General features: G+C 38.3%; 1 protein-coding gene across 1 annotated transcript; it reads right to left on the reverse strand.

Annotated features, from left to right (window-relative positions):
• Positions 1-7,614: 7,614 nt before the first annotated feature.
• Positions 7,615-12,516, reverse strand: LOC135638025 (4-coumarate--CoA ligase-like 1). The gene is made up of 6 exons (XM_065150952.1): positions 11,484-12,516; positions 9,861-10,053; positions 9,279-9,421; positions 8,789-8,856; positions 8,537-8,639; positions 7,615-7,912 (listed from the first exon to the last, which is right to left on the reverse strand). The coding sequence occupies exons 1-6, from the start codon at positions 12,495-12,497 to the stop codon at positions 7,799-7,801; spliced, it is 1,635 nt and encodes a 544-aa protein (XP_065007024.1). The 5' UTR covers positions 12,498-12,516; the 3' UTR covers positions 7,615-7,798.
• Positions 12,517-15,142: the final 2,626 nt, after the last annotated feature.

Raw genomic sequence — 15,142 nt, forward strand, 5'->3', positions numbered from 1 at the left:
CATCACTTGAGCTTATGCTCAAGTGGTCTTCAAATGTTCTATGTCCCAAATCCTTCCTGTTCTTTGGAAGGTTGGTTTGTTCATCATTGTCCTCATCACTTGAGTCATCGCTCAAGTGGCATTCATTTGTCCAGAGTTCCAAATCCTTCCTGTTCTTTGGAAGGTGGTTCTCAAGTTCTTCACGTGCATTGCACGTCATTTCATATGTGATCAATGAACCAATTAGTTCTTCAAGTGGTAAGTTGTTTAGATTTTTAGCTTCTTGTATTGCAGTTACTTTTGAATCCCACCTTTTAGAAAGAGAACGCAAAATCTTGTTTACGAGTTCAAAATCCGAAAAACATTTTCCAAGAGCTCTTAAACTATTGACGACATCCGTGAAACGGGTGTACATGTCGCCTATAGTCTCACTTGGTTGCATTTGAAAAAACTCAAGATCATGCAATAAAAAGTTAACTTTCGAGTGTTTGACTCTACTAGTTCCCTCGTGCGTGATTTCAAGAATTCGCCAAATGTCAAAAGCCGTTTCACACGTAGAAATCCGATTGAACTCATTTTTGTCCAATGCGCAAAATAAGGCATTCATAGCCTTTGCGTTTAAAGAAAAATTCTTCTTCTCCAAAACCGACCATTCGTTCATCGGTTTGGAGGGAAGTTGAAAACCGTTTTCAATGATACTCCATAAGTCTAAATTCGTAGAAATCAAGAAAACTCTCATTCGAGTTTTCCAATAAGTGTAGTCCAATCCGTTAAACAACGGTGGACGAAAGACCGAAAAGCCCTCTTGAAGAGCCATTTCTCTCGGGTGTAAATCCGAAATGAGAAATACCCCGCTCTGATACCAATTGTTAGGATCGAGAGCACTAAGAGGGGGGGGGTGAATTAGTGCAGCGGAAATCTTACAGCGATTTAAGAACCAAAAGCTGCGTTCGTTCAAAAACTGTTATGATGCAAAAGCAAATTCTTAGTTTGTATCTAAGTGCAGTTTGCGTCTAAGCGCAGATTGCGTCTAAGCGTAGTTTTGCGTCTAAGCGCAGTTTACGCCTAAACTCAGATTTACGTCTAAACACTGTTTTACGTCTAAACGCAGATTTACGTCTAAACGCAGATTTACGTCTAAACTCAGATTTACGTCTAAACGCTGTTTTACGTCTAAACGCAGATTTACGTCTAAACGCAGATTTACGTCTAAACGCAGATTTACGTCTAAACGCAGATTTACGTCTAAACGCAGTTTTACGTCTAAACGCAGATTTACGTCTAAACTCAAAAACTTGTTTGTATACTCGCAGAAGGCAGTATGCAGTTGGAATCAAGACGTAAATGTGAACTGAGATCTGATGATTGAGCGAGGAAAGCCGATTTACGTCTGAATGCAGTTTTACGTCTAAATGCTGAAACTCGTTCGTAAAATCGTAGAGGACAGATTGCAGTTATCAATAGGATTAAAGTGTAAGTGTAAACTGCAAAGAAGCTCGTTCGTAAAAGCACGGAAGACAGTTCTGCAGAATCAAACGTAAACGTAAACTGTAATGTATGAAAATACGAATTTACGTCTGAATGCAGATTCGAACGAAGAACACTTAGAACTTGTTCGTGAAAGCGCAGAAAGCAGTAGTAATGAGGGAGGTTTGCAGTAATGATAAAGTGCTCGAAAATAAACGCAAACCAGAGATTTAGAGTGGTTCGGTCAGCCTTGACCTACTCCACTTTTGGCTTCCTCCACCGATGAGGTTGCCGACGTCAACTAGGTGCCTTCCTTCAATGGGCGAAGGCCAAACTTCCCTCTTACAATTTCTCTCCTTTTGACAGGCTCAGGAGACAACCTTTACAGACCTTTCTCTCCTCACTTTACAACTGAAAACTCGAAGAACAGAAGGAGGAGACTTAAAGGCTTTACAACACTTTTGAGCTTCTTAGAATCACAGAAAAGATCAAGATTTCGGTGTAGGTCTGTTATCTTTTCAGTGCTGAATGGGTGGGGTATTTATAGGCCCCAACCCAATTCAAAATTCGAGCTCAAAACGATCAAATCGATCAAATCCCAGAATTCTGGGATCAGGCGGTTGCACCTCTCGACTGGAGAGGTGGCACCGCCTGGCAGAGCTCGAAGACTGAGCTCTGCCGATTGCTTCTCTCTGCCAGAGCTCGAAGACTGAGCTCGATGGTTGCATCACCTGGCAGAGCTCGAAGACTGAGCTTGGTGGTTGCATCACCTGGCAGAGCTCGAAATCTGAGCTTGGTGGTTGCATCACTTGGCAGAGCTCCAAACTGAGCTCAAGCTGATGCACCATTCTGCCAGAGCTCGAAGACTGAGCTTGGTGAATGCATCACCTGGCAAAGCTCGAGACTGAGCTCAGGCTGATGCACCACTCTGCCAGAGCTCGAAGACTGAGCTCGGTGGTTGCATCGCCTGGCAGAGCTCGGAACTTGAGCTCTGGCGGTGCAACCTCTTGGCTGGAGCGGTTGTACCTCCCAGCCTTGCAACCCTGGCGGTTGCACCTCCTGGCTGGGGCGGTTGAACCTCCCAGCCTTGCAACCCTGGCGGTTGCACCTCCTGGCTGGGGCGGTTGCACCTCTCAACCCCACAGCCCAGGCGGTTGCACCTCCTGGCTGGGGTGGTTGCACCTCCTGGTGCAATCAGGGTCCGAATGGTTCACTCCATTTGACCCACTTTGAATCTTTTCAGGGGCCCAATTGCCCCAAGATTAAGCTAATGGGATCACCTCCCATTTTCAAGCTTAATCATCGTGCTAACTACGATTATCTCTAAGACAACTTCTGCAGCTTTGCTCCGAAGCGTCAATCGCTTCTTCCGGCGAGTTTCCGGCCAACTTCCGTCGATCAACCGATAACCTTCGGTGATCCTTCTGCGGACATCCGGCATACTCCTGGACTTTGCGACGATCCACTTGGCGAGTTCCGACGAGCTTTGCTTGGCAAGCTTCTGGACTTCTCGGATCTGTTCTCTCTGAACCTCCGACGACCGTCCGAACTTCCGTCGAACTCTCGAACTCCCAACGTGATCATGATCTTGACTCCGGCGCAACACCTGCTGCTTGTCTTACTCTTATCGTAGTTAATCCTGCACAACAAAACAAAACTTCAATCGAGACAATTAATCCTAAGCAATTAACCAAGTTGTCCGACATGTCATTGGTCCCTCGACGCTTCGTCCGATTCTTCGGCGCATCGTCCTCTCGTGCAGCCTATTGCCCAATCGGCCAGTTGACTCCGCAACTCCGATATCCTTGGCACAATACCCGCTCTTCTTGGCCCGATGCCCGAGTTCACGGCCCGAAGCCTTCTGTCGATACGTCGACCGATCCACCGGCCCGACGTCCAATCTTCTGACATGTTCCTTCGGCACAACATGATTATCCTGCTTTAATTGTCTCATCCTGATCGAAGCATCCTGCGTTACTCAAAATGCAGATTAAATCATAAACATATATCAAGTAGTTTCATCATCAAAATACGAGATTCAACAGATGTACCTTCAATCATCTGAAGCATATACAGACTCTACTTCAAGAAGAGACGATTCTCCACTGTCCTCTTCATATACAAGGCTTTAAGCTTGTCCCACGTGCTCTTAGCCGTAGTCTCCGTAGCTACCTCCCGTAAAACCTCGTCAGAGAGATTTATAATGATGCTTGATCGGGCCTTCTTATCCATACCCGTAAGCTCTTCTTTTGATATATCATCTGGAATGCTTTCGGCTCCCTGTAGTACCAAATCAACTCCATCTTGAACCAGAATGACCTCCATCTTGAGTTGCCACAAGCCGAAGTTGACATTTCTATCGAATTTCTTAACAACAATCTTTGTTATTGTCATCGTTGCCAAAAGATCCCAGAACCAGGCTCTGATACCAGTTTGTTAGAGCTAGCCCCAAGAAATTTACCACAAGGTAATTTTGGCAACACAACAAGGACAATAAAGCGAAAAATAAAAGCGACAAGAACACCATATTTACGTGGTTCGGTCAATTAACTTTGACCTACATCCACGAACGAAAGAGAAGCAAATCACTACTATAAAAAATGGACTATTACAAATGCCTTAGGAAGATGTTCCTAGGCTATAAAACACCCGAAAATACTAAACAAGAAAAACCTAGAGTATAAGTTCAAACTATTTAACTAAGTGTGGGCTTAAACCAAAGTAAATACTTAGGTTTTCTTATGATGCCTCTTGTGGTGCCACTTGTGGTGCATCTGACTTCAAAGCCCAAGCCCTTATTTATAGTTCCAATAGGAGATAACAAGCCTAGTTTCATCGGGACTATGGGACTTGCCAAACTAACACCTATGGTATTCATCTGATTTCATGAGAAAATAAAGTGAAGAGTGAAATTATAAGGTGAGTCTACTAGTTGATCAGCCGTATGAACATGAGAGACACGAAGTTGACGTCTGACAACTTGATCTCGCACGAAGTGAAAGTCGATGGCAATGTGTTTCATGCGTAAGTGGAACACTGGATTGACACATAAGTAGGTAGCTTCAATATTGTCACAATATATTATATGAGTAAGGGTAGAGCTGGCTTTGAGTTCCTTGAGGAGATTTATAACCCAATTGAGTTCAGCAGCAAACGGTAGCGATAGCACGATATTCAGCTTCAACTGTAGACGGGGTGATTATCTTTTACTTCTTAGAACTCCAACTGATTGGATTAGACCCAAGAAAGACGAGATATCATAAGGTGGAGGTACGATCATCAAAGTTTCCCACCCAATCAGCATTAGCAAAGGCATAGAGATGAAGTAGAGTGTGTTTGCAGAGAAAAAAACTATGATTGAGGGTCCCTTTAAGATACCACAAAATTCGTTTGACCACAGACCAATGCATAGCAAAAGGCTGGTGCATGTATTGAGATAGTTTATTGATTACAAATGAGATATCTGGACGGGTGAGAGCAGGTATTGTAAGGAGCCAATTTCTTGGTGGTATTGAGTTGAGTCTATAGGAATGCTGACATCACATATTTTGAGTGATGCACTAGTAGAGAGAGGAGTTACAACCTCTTTTGCATCCTACATATTTATCTTTGATAATAAGTCTTAAATATACTTTCTTTGTGATACGAGGAGATCTAAGGATGTAAATATTGCTTCCATTCCCAAAATGTAGCTTAGGGGTCCTAAATCTTTGAGGGGGAATCAATCAGCCAATTACTTTAAAAATGTCTGAATCTCTAAGGTATCATTACTTGTGACAATAATATCATCTATATACACTAGAAGATATATTGTATTCTTATTTTGTTATTGTAAGAATAAAGAGGTATCAGACTTGGAGTTGATAAAACCAATTGATATCAGAAATGATCCAAGTTCAGTATACCAAGCTCTTGGAGCTTGACAGAGTCCATAAATGGCTTTCTATAGTTTGCAGACATGTCTCGGATACTGGTGATGAATAAAACCGAGAGTTGCTACATAAAGACATCTTCAGTTAGAGTCTCCGGTAAAAAAACATTATTAACGTCCAATTGGCATAAGTGTTAGCCCCTTGAGATAGTCAAACTTAGAATAAGTCGAATTGTTGTAGGTTTAACTACGAGGTTGAAAGTCTCTGTGAAGTCAACTCCAGGTCGTTGATGAAACCCTTTGGCAACTAAACGGGCTTTGTATCTAGCAACGGACCCGTCTGGGTTTCGCTTAATTCAAAAGACCCATTTACACCCGATGATGTTTTGTATAGGATGAAATGACACAAGAGTCCATGTAGAGTTATGAAGTAGGGCATCATATTCTTCACGCATGGCTTTACGCCAATGGCATGGCTTTACACTAGTGTGGAGATTTTTTAGCTTACGTGATTGTGGTAGGTTCATTGGTCTCAGGAGAGGATTGTATGAGAGCATGTAGGCCGAGAACCTGACGTGGTTTAAAGATACCACTTTTTGAGTGAGTTATCATTGGATGTTTAAGAGCTGTAGGTTATGGTATTGGTATGAGTGGTGGAGAGGTATTGACATGGGTTGGGTTGGGCTAAGATACATTAGTGGCACTAGGTAAAGAAGGTTGCTGTGTTTCTGAGGATATAAAAGGCAGACTCCATAAAAATAACAGAAGACAGACTTTTTGAGTTTTAAGATCGTAGCATCAAAATGCAAGGCTTGGATCTTGGTGTGATCTTATGTGGTGTATAGGGACATAGCCATGGATAACATAAACAATCAAATATTCTGAGTTTGTAAAGAATATGAGATTTGAAAAATAGTTTTCCAAATGATAATTGATATTGGAGGACTGGATTGAGCATACAATTAATAAGGTAAGTGGCAGTTTAAAAAGCTACAGACCAAAAAGTGGTTGGCATGGAGGCTTAATGTAGAAGAGTGAGACTAGTTTCTACGATATGTCGATGTTTACGTTCAACAGAGCCAACTAGTTGAGGAGTGTGTGAAGGTGACTTAAGGTGTTGGATGCCACAGGATGAGAGATAGGATGTGAGGGCTTGATATTCACCGCCATCAGGATGCGTAGTTGCCACCTTTGGATAATTTGAAGGGGATGAGAGTTGCTGCATTGATGGAAATAAGGCTTGTATGTGGGAAAATACTATGGTTCCCTGCGGGAACAATAACTGGAGCATCAGAGATAGATATTGAGGACATATGGAAGTAGGTAAAAGGTTGTAGCGACAACAATGATCAGGGAAGAAGAGGTGGTGGTGGTGCAGATCAGTGTCACCTGAGGAAGGTTGTTGGCAAACGAGGTCTTTGTTGAAGGAGAAGGTTAGCTTTGTGTAAGACAGTTATAGATCTTTATGTAGCAGATCAGCAGTTAGGAATCTGGGCAACGATGCAGTGGTGCAACAAGTGGTATGGAAAGATTCCAAATGCTGCTTGTCGAGATAAAGGTGGAGCAAGATGCAGTGGCTGCCCCGATCACCGATTAGAGGCAGCGGGAGAGAACTACAAAGATTATTCGATAATAGTAGAAAGGGATGGTAGGCCTGCACCAAGACAAGGTCCTCTCCAGGACCAAGACGTGACCCGGCAGGAGCGTGTCCGTAGGAAGATCAAAACGCTACCACAGGATGCCACCGGAAGTAGTGAGGACGATGTTGCCGGAGGCGAGGACAGCCAGGAGCTGGTCGATGGTGCCTAGCGAGAGGGTTCTGGCGACCAGGTCCACAAAGAGGGTTGCTCGATGGTTGCGAAAGCAGATCAGGTCTGGAGCAACGGTTCAATGACGGTGCACTGACAGAGGTGGAAGGTGGGAGGTGAGAGGTGGGTGATTGCGGTGGCTTGAGTTCGTGTACGTAGCAGCGATCCACGCGATGCTGTGCGTGACGTAGCTGTACGTATACGTAGAGGAGAGCGTCGGACCACCCAGCATGTAGATTGTTGAGGGCACAGGCGTCCCCTTGGGAAGATGAGCGAAGACTGCAGACTATTGTGGCAGATCAGCGAAGACTGCCGCGATGAGGAAGATGAGGACTGGCCGCGAAGTCTCACTTGGAAATGTGGCTGCAACGATGATGGTCGCTAGTCGAAGGCGAAGGTTTGCACCTCTCTTCTTACTGCTCTAATGCCACAATAAAATGATAGAATGAAGAATGAAATTATAATGATAAAAAAAAAACACATCTCAATTAATGTCATATAATATATATTTATACATAACGAAAGAGAGGATTTTTCTCCAACGAAATTTTGTCATGCAGTCGAGGAAATCTCATCTGCTATGTAGCCAACGAAATTGCACTAGGAAATCCCAGTAGTTAGGAAATCTCTCACTTCCAACCTGGGATAAATGTTACGAGGGAAGTAACACCCTCTACAACTTTGATCTTGCCTTCTCAATCAGCACTCTTCTTAGTATTTTTCCTGCGGCAGACTTGGGTACAGAGTTGACAAAGGTAACACTTCTCAACCTCTTAATAGGTGCAACCTGTTGATGCGAGACAAAAATGACTCAGAAAGACATTTGCAACATGGAAAACCGGGTTTAAAAAAGGAAAAATTAAAGGGAAATTTTGAACGATAATTGGATTGCTAAGTTCTTTGGATTTGTCCTGTTCTAAGTCTTAACACACTCCTGAAAGAAATGAGATGCTTTAGACTTTGCTGACAAATAAATGGTGGATCTTTTAAGTGACAGAACAACTGAAACCATTTATGATGAAACAAAACGATTTTATAGCTAAAACAGAGTAGGATTGTCATAAGCAAGTAAAATAATGTGATCAACAACTCATCCTACAACTAAGTCAAGATTAACACATAGATCTTCCGACCCTACAGATGTTTATGTCATTTAATACAACGAGTTTAGCTCCCCACTAGGAATCCATTGCCACCGAGTTCGTTTCAGCTATATTCATATTAAATGTACCATATAGGAAGGTGTCAAAAGGGCTAAAAGAATAAGGAAGTCTTTTAATCTTTTTGGTGTTTTTTAAAGGAATATTTTAATTGTTGTAGGATTCTTTCTTTACAAAAAAAGAAAAATTGTATACTCACTCTGCAGTATATGGAAAACAGAATAAAAGTAAAAATAGACACTCAGTGTTACCAGTTTCGAGATGAAGTTCTGGACATCTTCTTCAGTCAATGAACTATTAGGAGATCGGACCACATAAGCAATCGGAACCTCTCCAGCTTCAGTGTTAGGAAACCTGAATGAGAAACATAAAGAATTGTTGGAATTTTGCAGTCTGAAATTAACCGCGTAATGCAATGATTAACCACAAGTGCATCTGAATCTGCTCGATGCTGTCTCCGAGAGGAGACTGAAAAAGAAGTTGCATTACAATTTCCGACTTACGGAATAACAACTGCATCTAATATCTCAGGATGTGAAAGAAGCAATCCCTCCAGTTCAGCAGGTGCAACCTATCAAAATAATAAATAAATACAAAACTGAGTTTTTGACATAAAAGGGAACTAACAATAAACAAAGTTTACATTTAGTAAGCAAGAGACTAATCATCAAATCATTTCTGCATCCAAAGTACTTACTATTGCTTCAGTTTCTTCAACTTTTTGGATAGGTTCTTAATGCTTTTCATTTTCCTCAGGGAAGTAAGATTATATTATGCAACCAAAAATGAAACAGTTTCTTTCTTTTATTATACAGTTATGTGCTACTGTTACTATATAACACAAAAATAGATTCTCTCGGCCGTCGTTTCCGATAATTGGATCATAGTGACATCCTAGTCTACTAAACACAAAATTATCTGCAACTCCAGATCTAAGTTTCCAGTTGCACACTGAACATGACACAACACATGAATTTGATAATAAAAGCTTACCTGATGACCTTTGTACTTGATGAGTTCTTTAATTCGATCAACGACAAACAATTGTCCCTTTTCATCAAAATAGCCAAGATCGCCGGTATGTAACCATCCATCTTTCAAAGTCAAGTTTGTTGCTTGTGGATTGTTAATATACCCTGAAGAAGTTTGCAACAATGCACTCAGCAGCAGCAGCAATGTACAATAATAGAAATTAAAACATAGGTTAAAAATAACAGAGACCTTATCCATCATATGTTTCTCAAAGAAATTCTCTTGAAATTATCTTTAAAGAAAAAAAGAATAGCAACAAATGAAGTTCATGATCAATGATGTCACAAAATTTGAAGGTAACCTGCAGTCATTTTGCAGAATAAGTAGGAGCTGAAGGAGAACTAGAACTATATCATGCTACATGTAAGGTAACATTTAAACTCCTGATGTTTAGGTAATTTTGATAATGGTTTTCCATAGATATAAAGATCATTGATAAAGAGCATAAAGGTAGAAGAACATGACAACTTTGAATCAACAACTTGTGGAACTTTACTCTTGCTGAGTTTAGGAGAATTTACCTACACTGTGACAAGATTTTACCTTGCATTATGTTTGGTCCACGGAAGCACAATTCGCCTAATTGATTAGGTGGTAGAGGCTTCAATGTGTCTACACTGACAACTTTAGCCTCCATTCCAGACACCATTGTTCCAGCAGAACCAAAATCACGAACCTCACCCGGGGCAGGAATTTCTAGCGATATGAGTCCACAAGTCTCTGTCATACCATATACCTGTTTGGAACACAAAAGCAAACAATCAAATATATTTAGTCACTCCTGTACCTGTGTTTGTCTTCTCTCCAATGGAAAGCACCAATAATAATACTCCACTCATTCATTATATTCTAGGCAAAGAAATTTATCATATTCTAGCAAGAGCAGCAGCATTCATTATTAATTAGAACAATAACATGTACCGTACACAGTGATCAGCTTATCGACCAACTAATGCATTTCAAGTGGAATTTATAATATAAATGTGGAGCAATGATAATTATAAATTAGGATGGCTTGTGGAAATTTGAAATTTTGGCATGCATTATTGAGGTTAATTGTTAATGGCAATAGTGTGCACAACAATTGCAGATTATATAATTCAGAATGCTACTCTTCACATGTGAGACTATTTACACTGCAATTTACTGGACTATTCCAGAAAGAAACACTTATTCTAGCATTAGAAATTAGTTCAGTGTGAATATTAAAGCACAATTCAATTCTAGGAGAAAACTAACTATATAAGCTCAGAATGTAATATCCCAAAATTCAATTCTAGGACCTCGTTGTGAATACAAAATTTATAGGGACTTAATTGAATCGCCTCCCACCACTTGCTATGTTACAAATATTTATTTATTTATATTATATAATTTATAAAAAAATCCATTCTTTGAAGAATATGTGAATATTATTAATTTTAAATAAAATATAATTGCATCAGCTTCGAAATGATATAAAAAAAAGATTTGTTAAAACTTCTTATTTTGTAAAAAAGTCATCGACATATTATTTTTATTATAATGGTAGTTATCTAGTCAGAGATTATACATTGGTACTTATTTAGAAACAAGTTTCTTCTAGACACAGGGTGATATGTGTTACCTATACTATTATACTATGAGGGTTAAATATAGTTTTAGATCTTGTCATGGAGATATACTGTGGTTGTAGTCATTGACAATACTACAACTTCTATTTTGGCATATATATTTTAGTTATATTTATCTATAGAAGCCTTAGTAATATTTATGCTTATTTTGAAAATTTAATGATAGTATTTGCACTATAATGTTTTATGTTTTATGCCTTGACAAGCAACTGCTTATACTTTCATTATGAAAATACATTTAAGTTTTATTATGCTTTAAAAGATATTGTTAGAAAATCATGATTTGAAATACATATAAAATTGATGTTTTGTAAATTATATACGCATAAAGAAAGTACTTAATATTTATGCATATTTCGAAAGCATAGGTTAAATATATAAAGAATTTATTTATTTTAAATAAATATTTATTTATGATAAATTTCGAAAGCATAGCATAAGATATCTTTAAAATTTTCAGAATGCATAATAGAACCAGTATAATTGAAATAAATACAATTTATCTAACTTCACCAGTATAATTGGAGTACTTGCAAAGAGGTCCGGATGATACCTGCACTATGTCGGCGTGAGGCAAGTTGTTAGCGACTATTTCCATCACTTCCTTCCCTAAAGGCGCTGCGCCAGAACCCACAAGCCTCACCGAGCTGAGATCGTACTTGGTCACCTTACCCTGCTTAGCAAGCGCGATCATCACCGGCGGCGCGCAATAGAAGTGCGTGACCCTGTACTTCTCGATCGCCCTCAACATCGCCTCCATGTCGAACCTGGACATGGACACGATACTGTTGCCCCTCTGCATTTGGGCGTAGGTGATCGGTGACAGGCCGGCTGCATGGAACATGGGCAGAAAGCAGAGGAAGGTGTTCTGCCCCTCCCCCCTAAAATCTTGATCCGCCGTCATCATCATGGCGGTGCAGATGAAGTTTCGGTGGGTCAGCACGACGCCCTTGCTCGTACCGGTGGTCCCCGATGAGTAGAGCAGCGCCGCCACGTCCGACTGGTACACCGGCGGCGGCGAGAACCCCGCCGGATCGGAGTTGGCGACGAGGTCGTCGAAGAAGGTGACGGGGGTCTCGGGGGGAGGGGACAAGGGAGAGCCGCTGGGGCCGATGATGACGGTGGGGAGGCGCAAGGCGGCGGCCTTGGGCCAGAGATCCGGGGTGGTGACGACGAGCTTGGCGCCGGCATCGCGGGCCTGGCTGGCGAGTTCGTGGCCTGTGTAGATCGGGTTGACGGTGGTGACAATGGCACCGAAGGAGACGGCGGCGAGGAAGGAGACGGGGAAGTGGAGGGAGTTGGGAGCGAACATGAGGACGACGTCGCCCTTGCGGATGCCGCAGAGGGAGGAGAAGCCGGCGGCAGCGGAGAGGACGGCGGACCGGAGGGCCTGAAAGGAGAGGGAGGCGCCGGTGTCGGCGTCGGCCAGGGCGAGGCGGTCGGGGTACGCGACGGCCCGGCGGAAGAAAAATGGGACCATGGAGAGGTCGGGGTCGTCGGGGAAGGCGATGTGCGCCCGGAGCGAGCGGTAGACCCCGTCGGAGCCGTAGCCGGACTTGACCTGCATCGTCCTAGCCGATCGACGCTCGCTCTTTCGCATCCGAGATTTAAAAAATATAAATTATCATTTCATTATTTCTCATTTTATAAAAACAATTTAAATCTAAATCTTTAATTTTTTTTTTAACTTTATTAAATATTTTTAATTAAAAAATATATCGGATCATAAGAAAAAAAGTTCTCCACCCAAAACTCAAATGTATTACAAAGTAATAAATTATTTTAAAAATAAATATAAAAGATTAATTAATAATTACATGTTAGTAGTAACCTAAAAAAATAAAGATAATCTTTAATATTCATAAAAAAATATATAAATATTTTTAATAATTTAATATAAAATAATAAAATATAAATTTATTATAAAAATTATATATTAAAAATAATTATTATTATTATGTAATAAATAAAATGGGACATCAATCATATGCAACACATCTCGTTTAAATACGTAATAATTAAATAACATACACTTAGCAGTGTACTCCTTCAACAATGGATGAAGAGATATATTATATAAGATAAATTTCTTTGAAGGAAATTTATATGGTATTATAAATCGTAGATGAAATGATATTTCTCACTTGTCTAAGTGAGGTTATGTATCTCCTAATAACAAATAAAGGAACTGTTTAATTATCACATCAACAATCAGCTAATCATGAAAAAAATCATTTTACCTACTCTCAACAAAGATATATAGATAATCATGATCATTTATTTATATTCATACATATATATATATATATATATAAGAAATAATATAATAAAATATTACCAAGAATAATACTTGATATATGAAGTATATATCTCCTTTTAAGTATACTTTCAACGTGGACAACTCGAGTAGTTATATATATTATATGATAACAATCACATTAATATTTAAAATCTATCTTATTAAATCAGATTTTATTATTTTAAAAATAATAAAAATTTTAAAATTAAAAATATTATTATGCATCATAAAATTTATAATAATTCTAATATCAAAGAACTTAAAATATAAATAAAAATTGATAACAAACCTCTCCTCGGAATTCTTTTCTCAATTCTCTAGACTCAATGAAGAATGATGAAAAATGATCTCTCTTTATATAAGAAAAATTCTCCTTCCAAGATAAGTAATAATTTAACTTTTATTTTTAATTTATTTTTATATATAAAAATAAAATTATAATATTTATTTCTTATGATTCATAGAATTTGAACTATTTACTTTCTAAAAATTACATCACTCATTAGGAATAAATTAATTGAAATTTTAACTTATTTATATAATGAAAATTTTTTTTTAATTATTTATTTAATTATACGACAAAAATATATTAAAAAAAAGTCAATAATTTAAATAAAAAATAATATATTATTTATGATAATTAATTTATATTGAAGGATAAAAAAAATGAACGTGATTACCTGCTCTCTCGATCTTGTTTAGCTGAGATTTTTATATTGAGCGTGACGATTTAGGGCGAGACGATATAGAAAGCGAGGGAAGGAGAGAGAAGACTATCTTTGTTATGGGGCAACTGACTCGAAGCTACCATACAAAAAAAATAATGGCTCCAACCTCGTCCAGCCCAAACGGACCCAACATGTTACCTATCTCAACAGGAGTGGGTATACTTGTCTATTTTGAAAGACTTTTTATTTTGAAGTGTACTTTCATTTGTAAAACTTAGTGTAAAAATTATAGAATAAAAATTATAGAATATAAGATCATGTGTATTAAAAACACATGAGTGTAAATATAATCTATATTGTTTGATCATTATATTTTTAAAAATTATATTGAGATCTTTTATAATATTTAATCTTCTTACTTCAATAAATTTTTTTAAATTTTTTAATCTTATAAAATTATTTTTTAACTCTATATAGGGCTCTCAATGTTTTACTTTAGTAAACATAAAAATTTTAATATAATTTTTAAAAATATAAAGATATAATTAATTATACAAGATAATTTACGATTAGCCCTAATAGCAAGAAGATTATTACGAAGTCTCCAATCCCTCCTACCCACTGCCCATTCATATTTGGAAGTCTTTATTTGTTTTTTCATTTAGATAAGTTCAAATGACCAACCCACCACCCGGTCATATTTGGAAATTTCTTTTTTTGACTTCATTTAGATAACTCCAAATGACTGTCCATTTTCTTGATTGAGAAACTTTTTTATTTTTTAAGATCTACTTATTAAAGATTAAAGAAAAGATATGGAAAACAGTTTACCATATTGTTCTATATTGGAATCACATCTTGACCCTTTACCTTACCCTTTGTAAAATAAAAATTTATTTTCTTTTTTTATTTTCTTTCGTGATGTAATGATTTAAATTATCAAAGAGATAGCGTGGTGACAATTGATTATTTTTATTTATCCAATCTCCTCTTCAACAACTATCCTTTTTTAAAAATTTATTTTTGTAACGATTATATTCTTGATTATTACCTACCTATGTATTAGATCAAAATAATAAAGATTAACAAAACCTATAAATAAATACTAATGATAAATATCATTAATAAAGATATTATTCTTTGGTAACTTATCAAGTGTATCTAACCTTAAATGGAAAAATATTGATAGGAAGAGTAATGGGAATTTGATGCGAGAGATAAATAAAAAATTTATTTCTTATTTTT

The sequence above is a fragment of the Musa acuminata genome, chromosome BXJ3-5 (assembly GCF_036884655.1).
Source record: "Musa acuminata AAA Group cultivar baxijiao chromosome BXJ3-5, Cavendish_Baxijiao_AAA, whole genome shotgun sequence".
Lineage (NCBI taxonomy): Eukaryota > Viridiplantae > Streptophyta > Magnoliopsida > Zingiberales > Musaceae > Musa > Musa acuminata.

Bases quoted from the DNA above. Each gene is read 5' to 3' on its own strand.
- LOC135638025 (XM_065150952.1), bottom strand. From the start codon at position 12,497: ATGCAGGTCAAGTCCGGCTACGGCTCCGACGGGGTCTACCGCTCGCTC. The intron at 10,054-11,483 runs GTATCATCCGGA...TGTTCCAAACAG, and splicing joins CTCACGCCGACATAGTGCAG to GTATATGGTATGACAGAGAC. The intron at 8,857-9,278 runs GTAAGCTTTTAT...TTATTTTGATAG, and splicing joins TCAAGTACAAAGGTCATCAG to GTTGCACCTGCTGAACTGGA.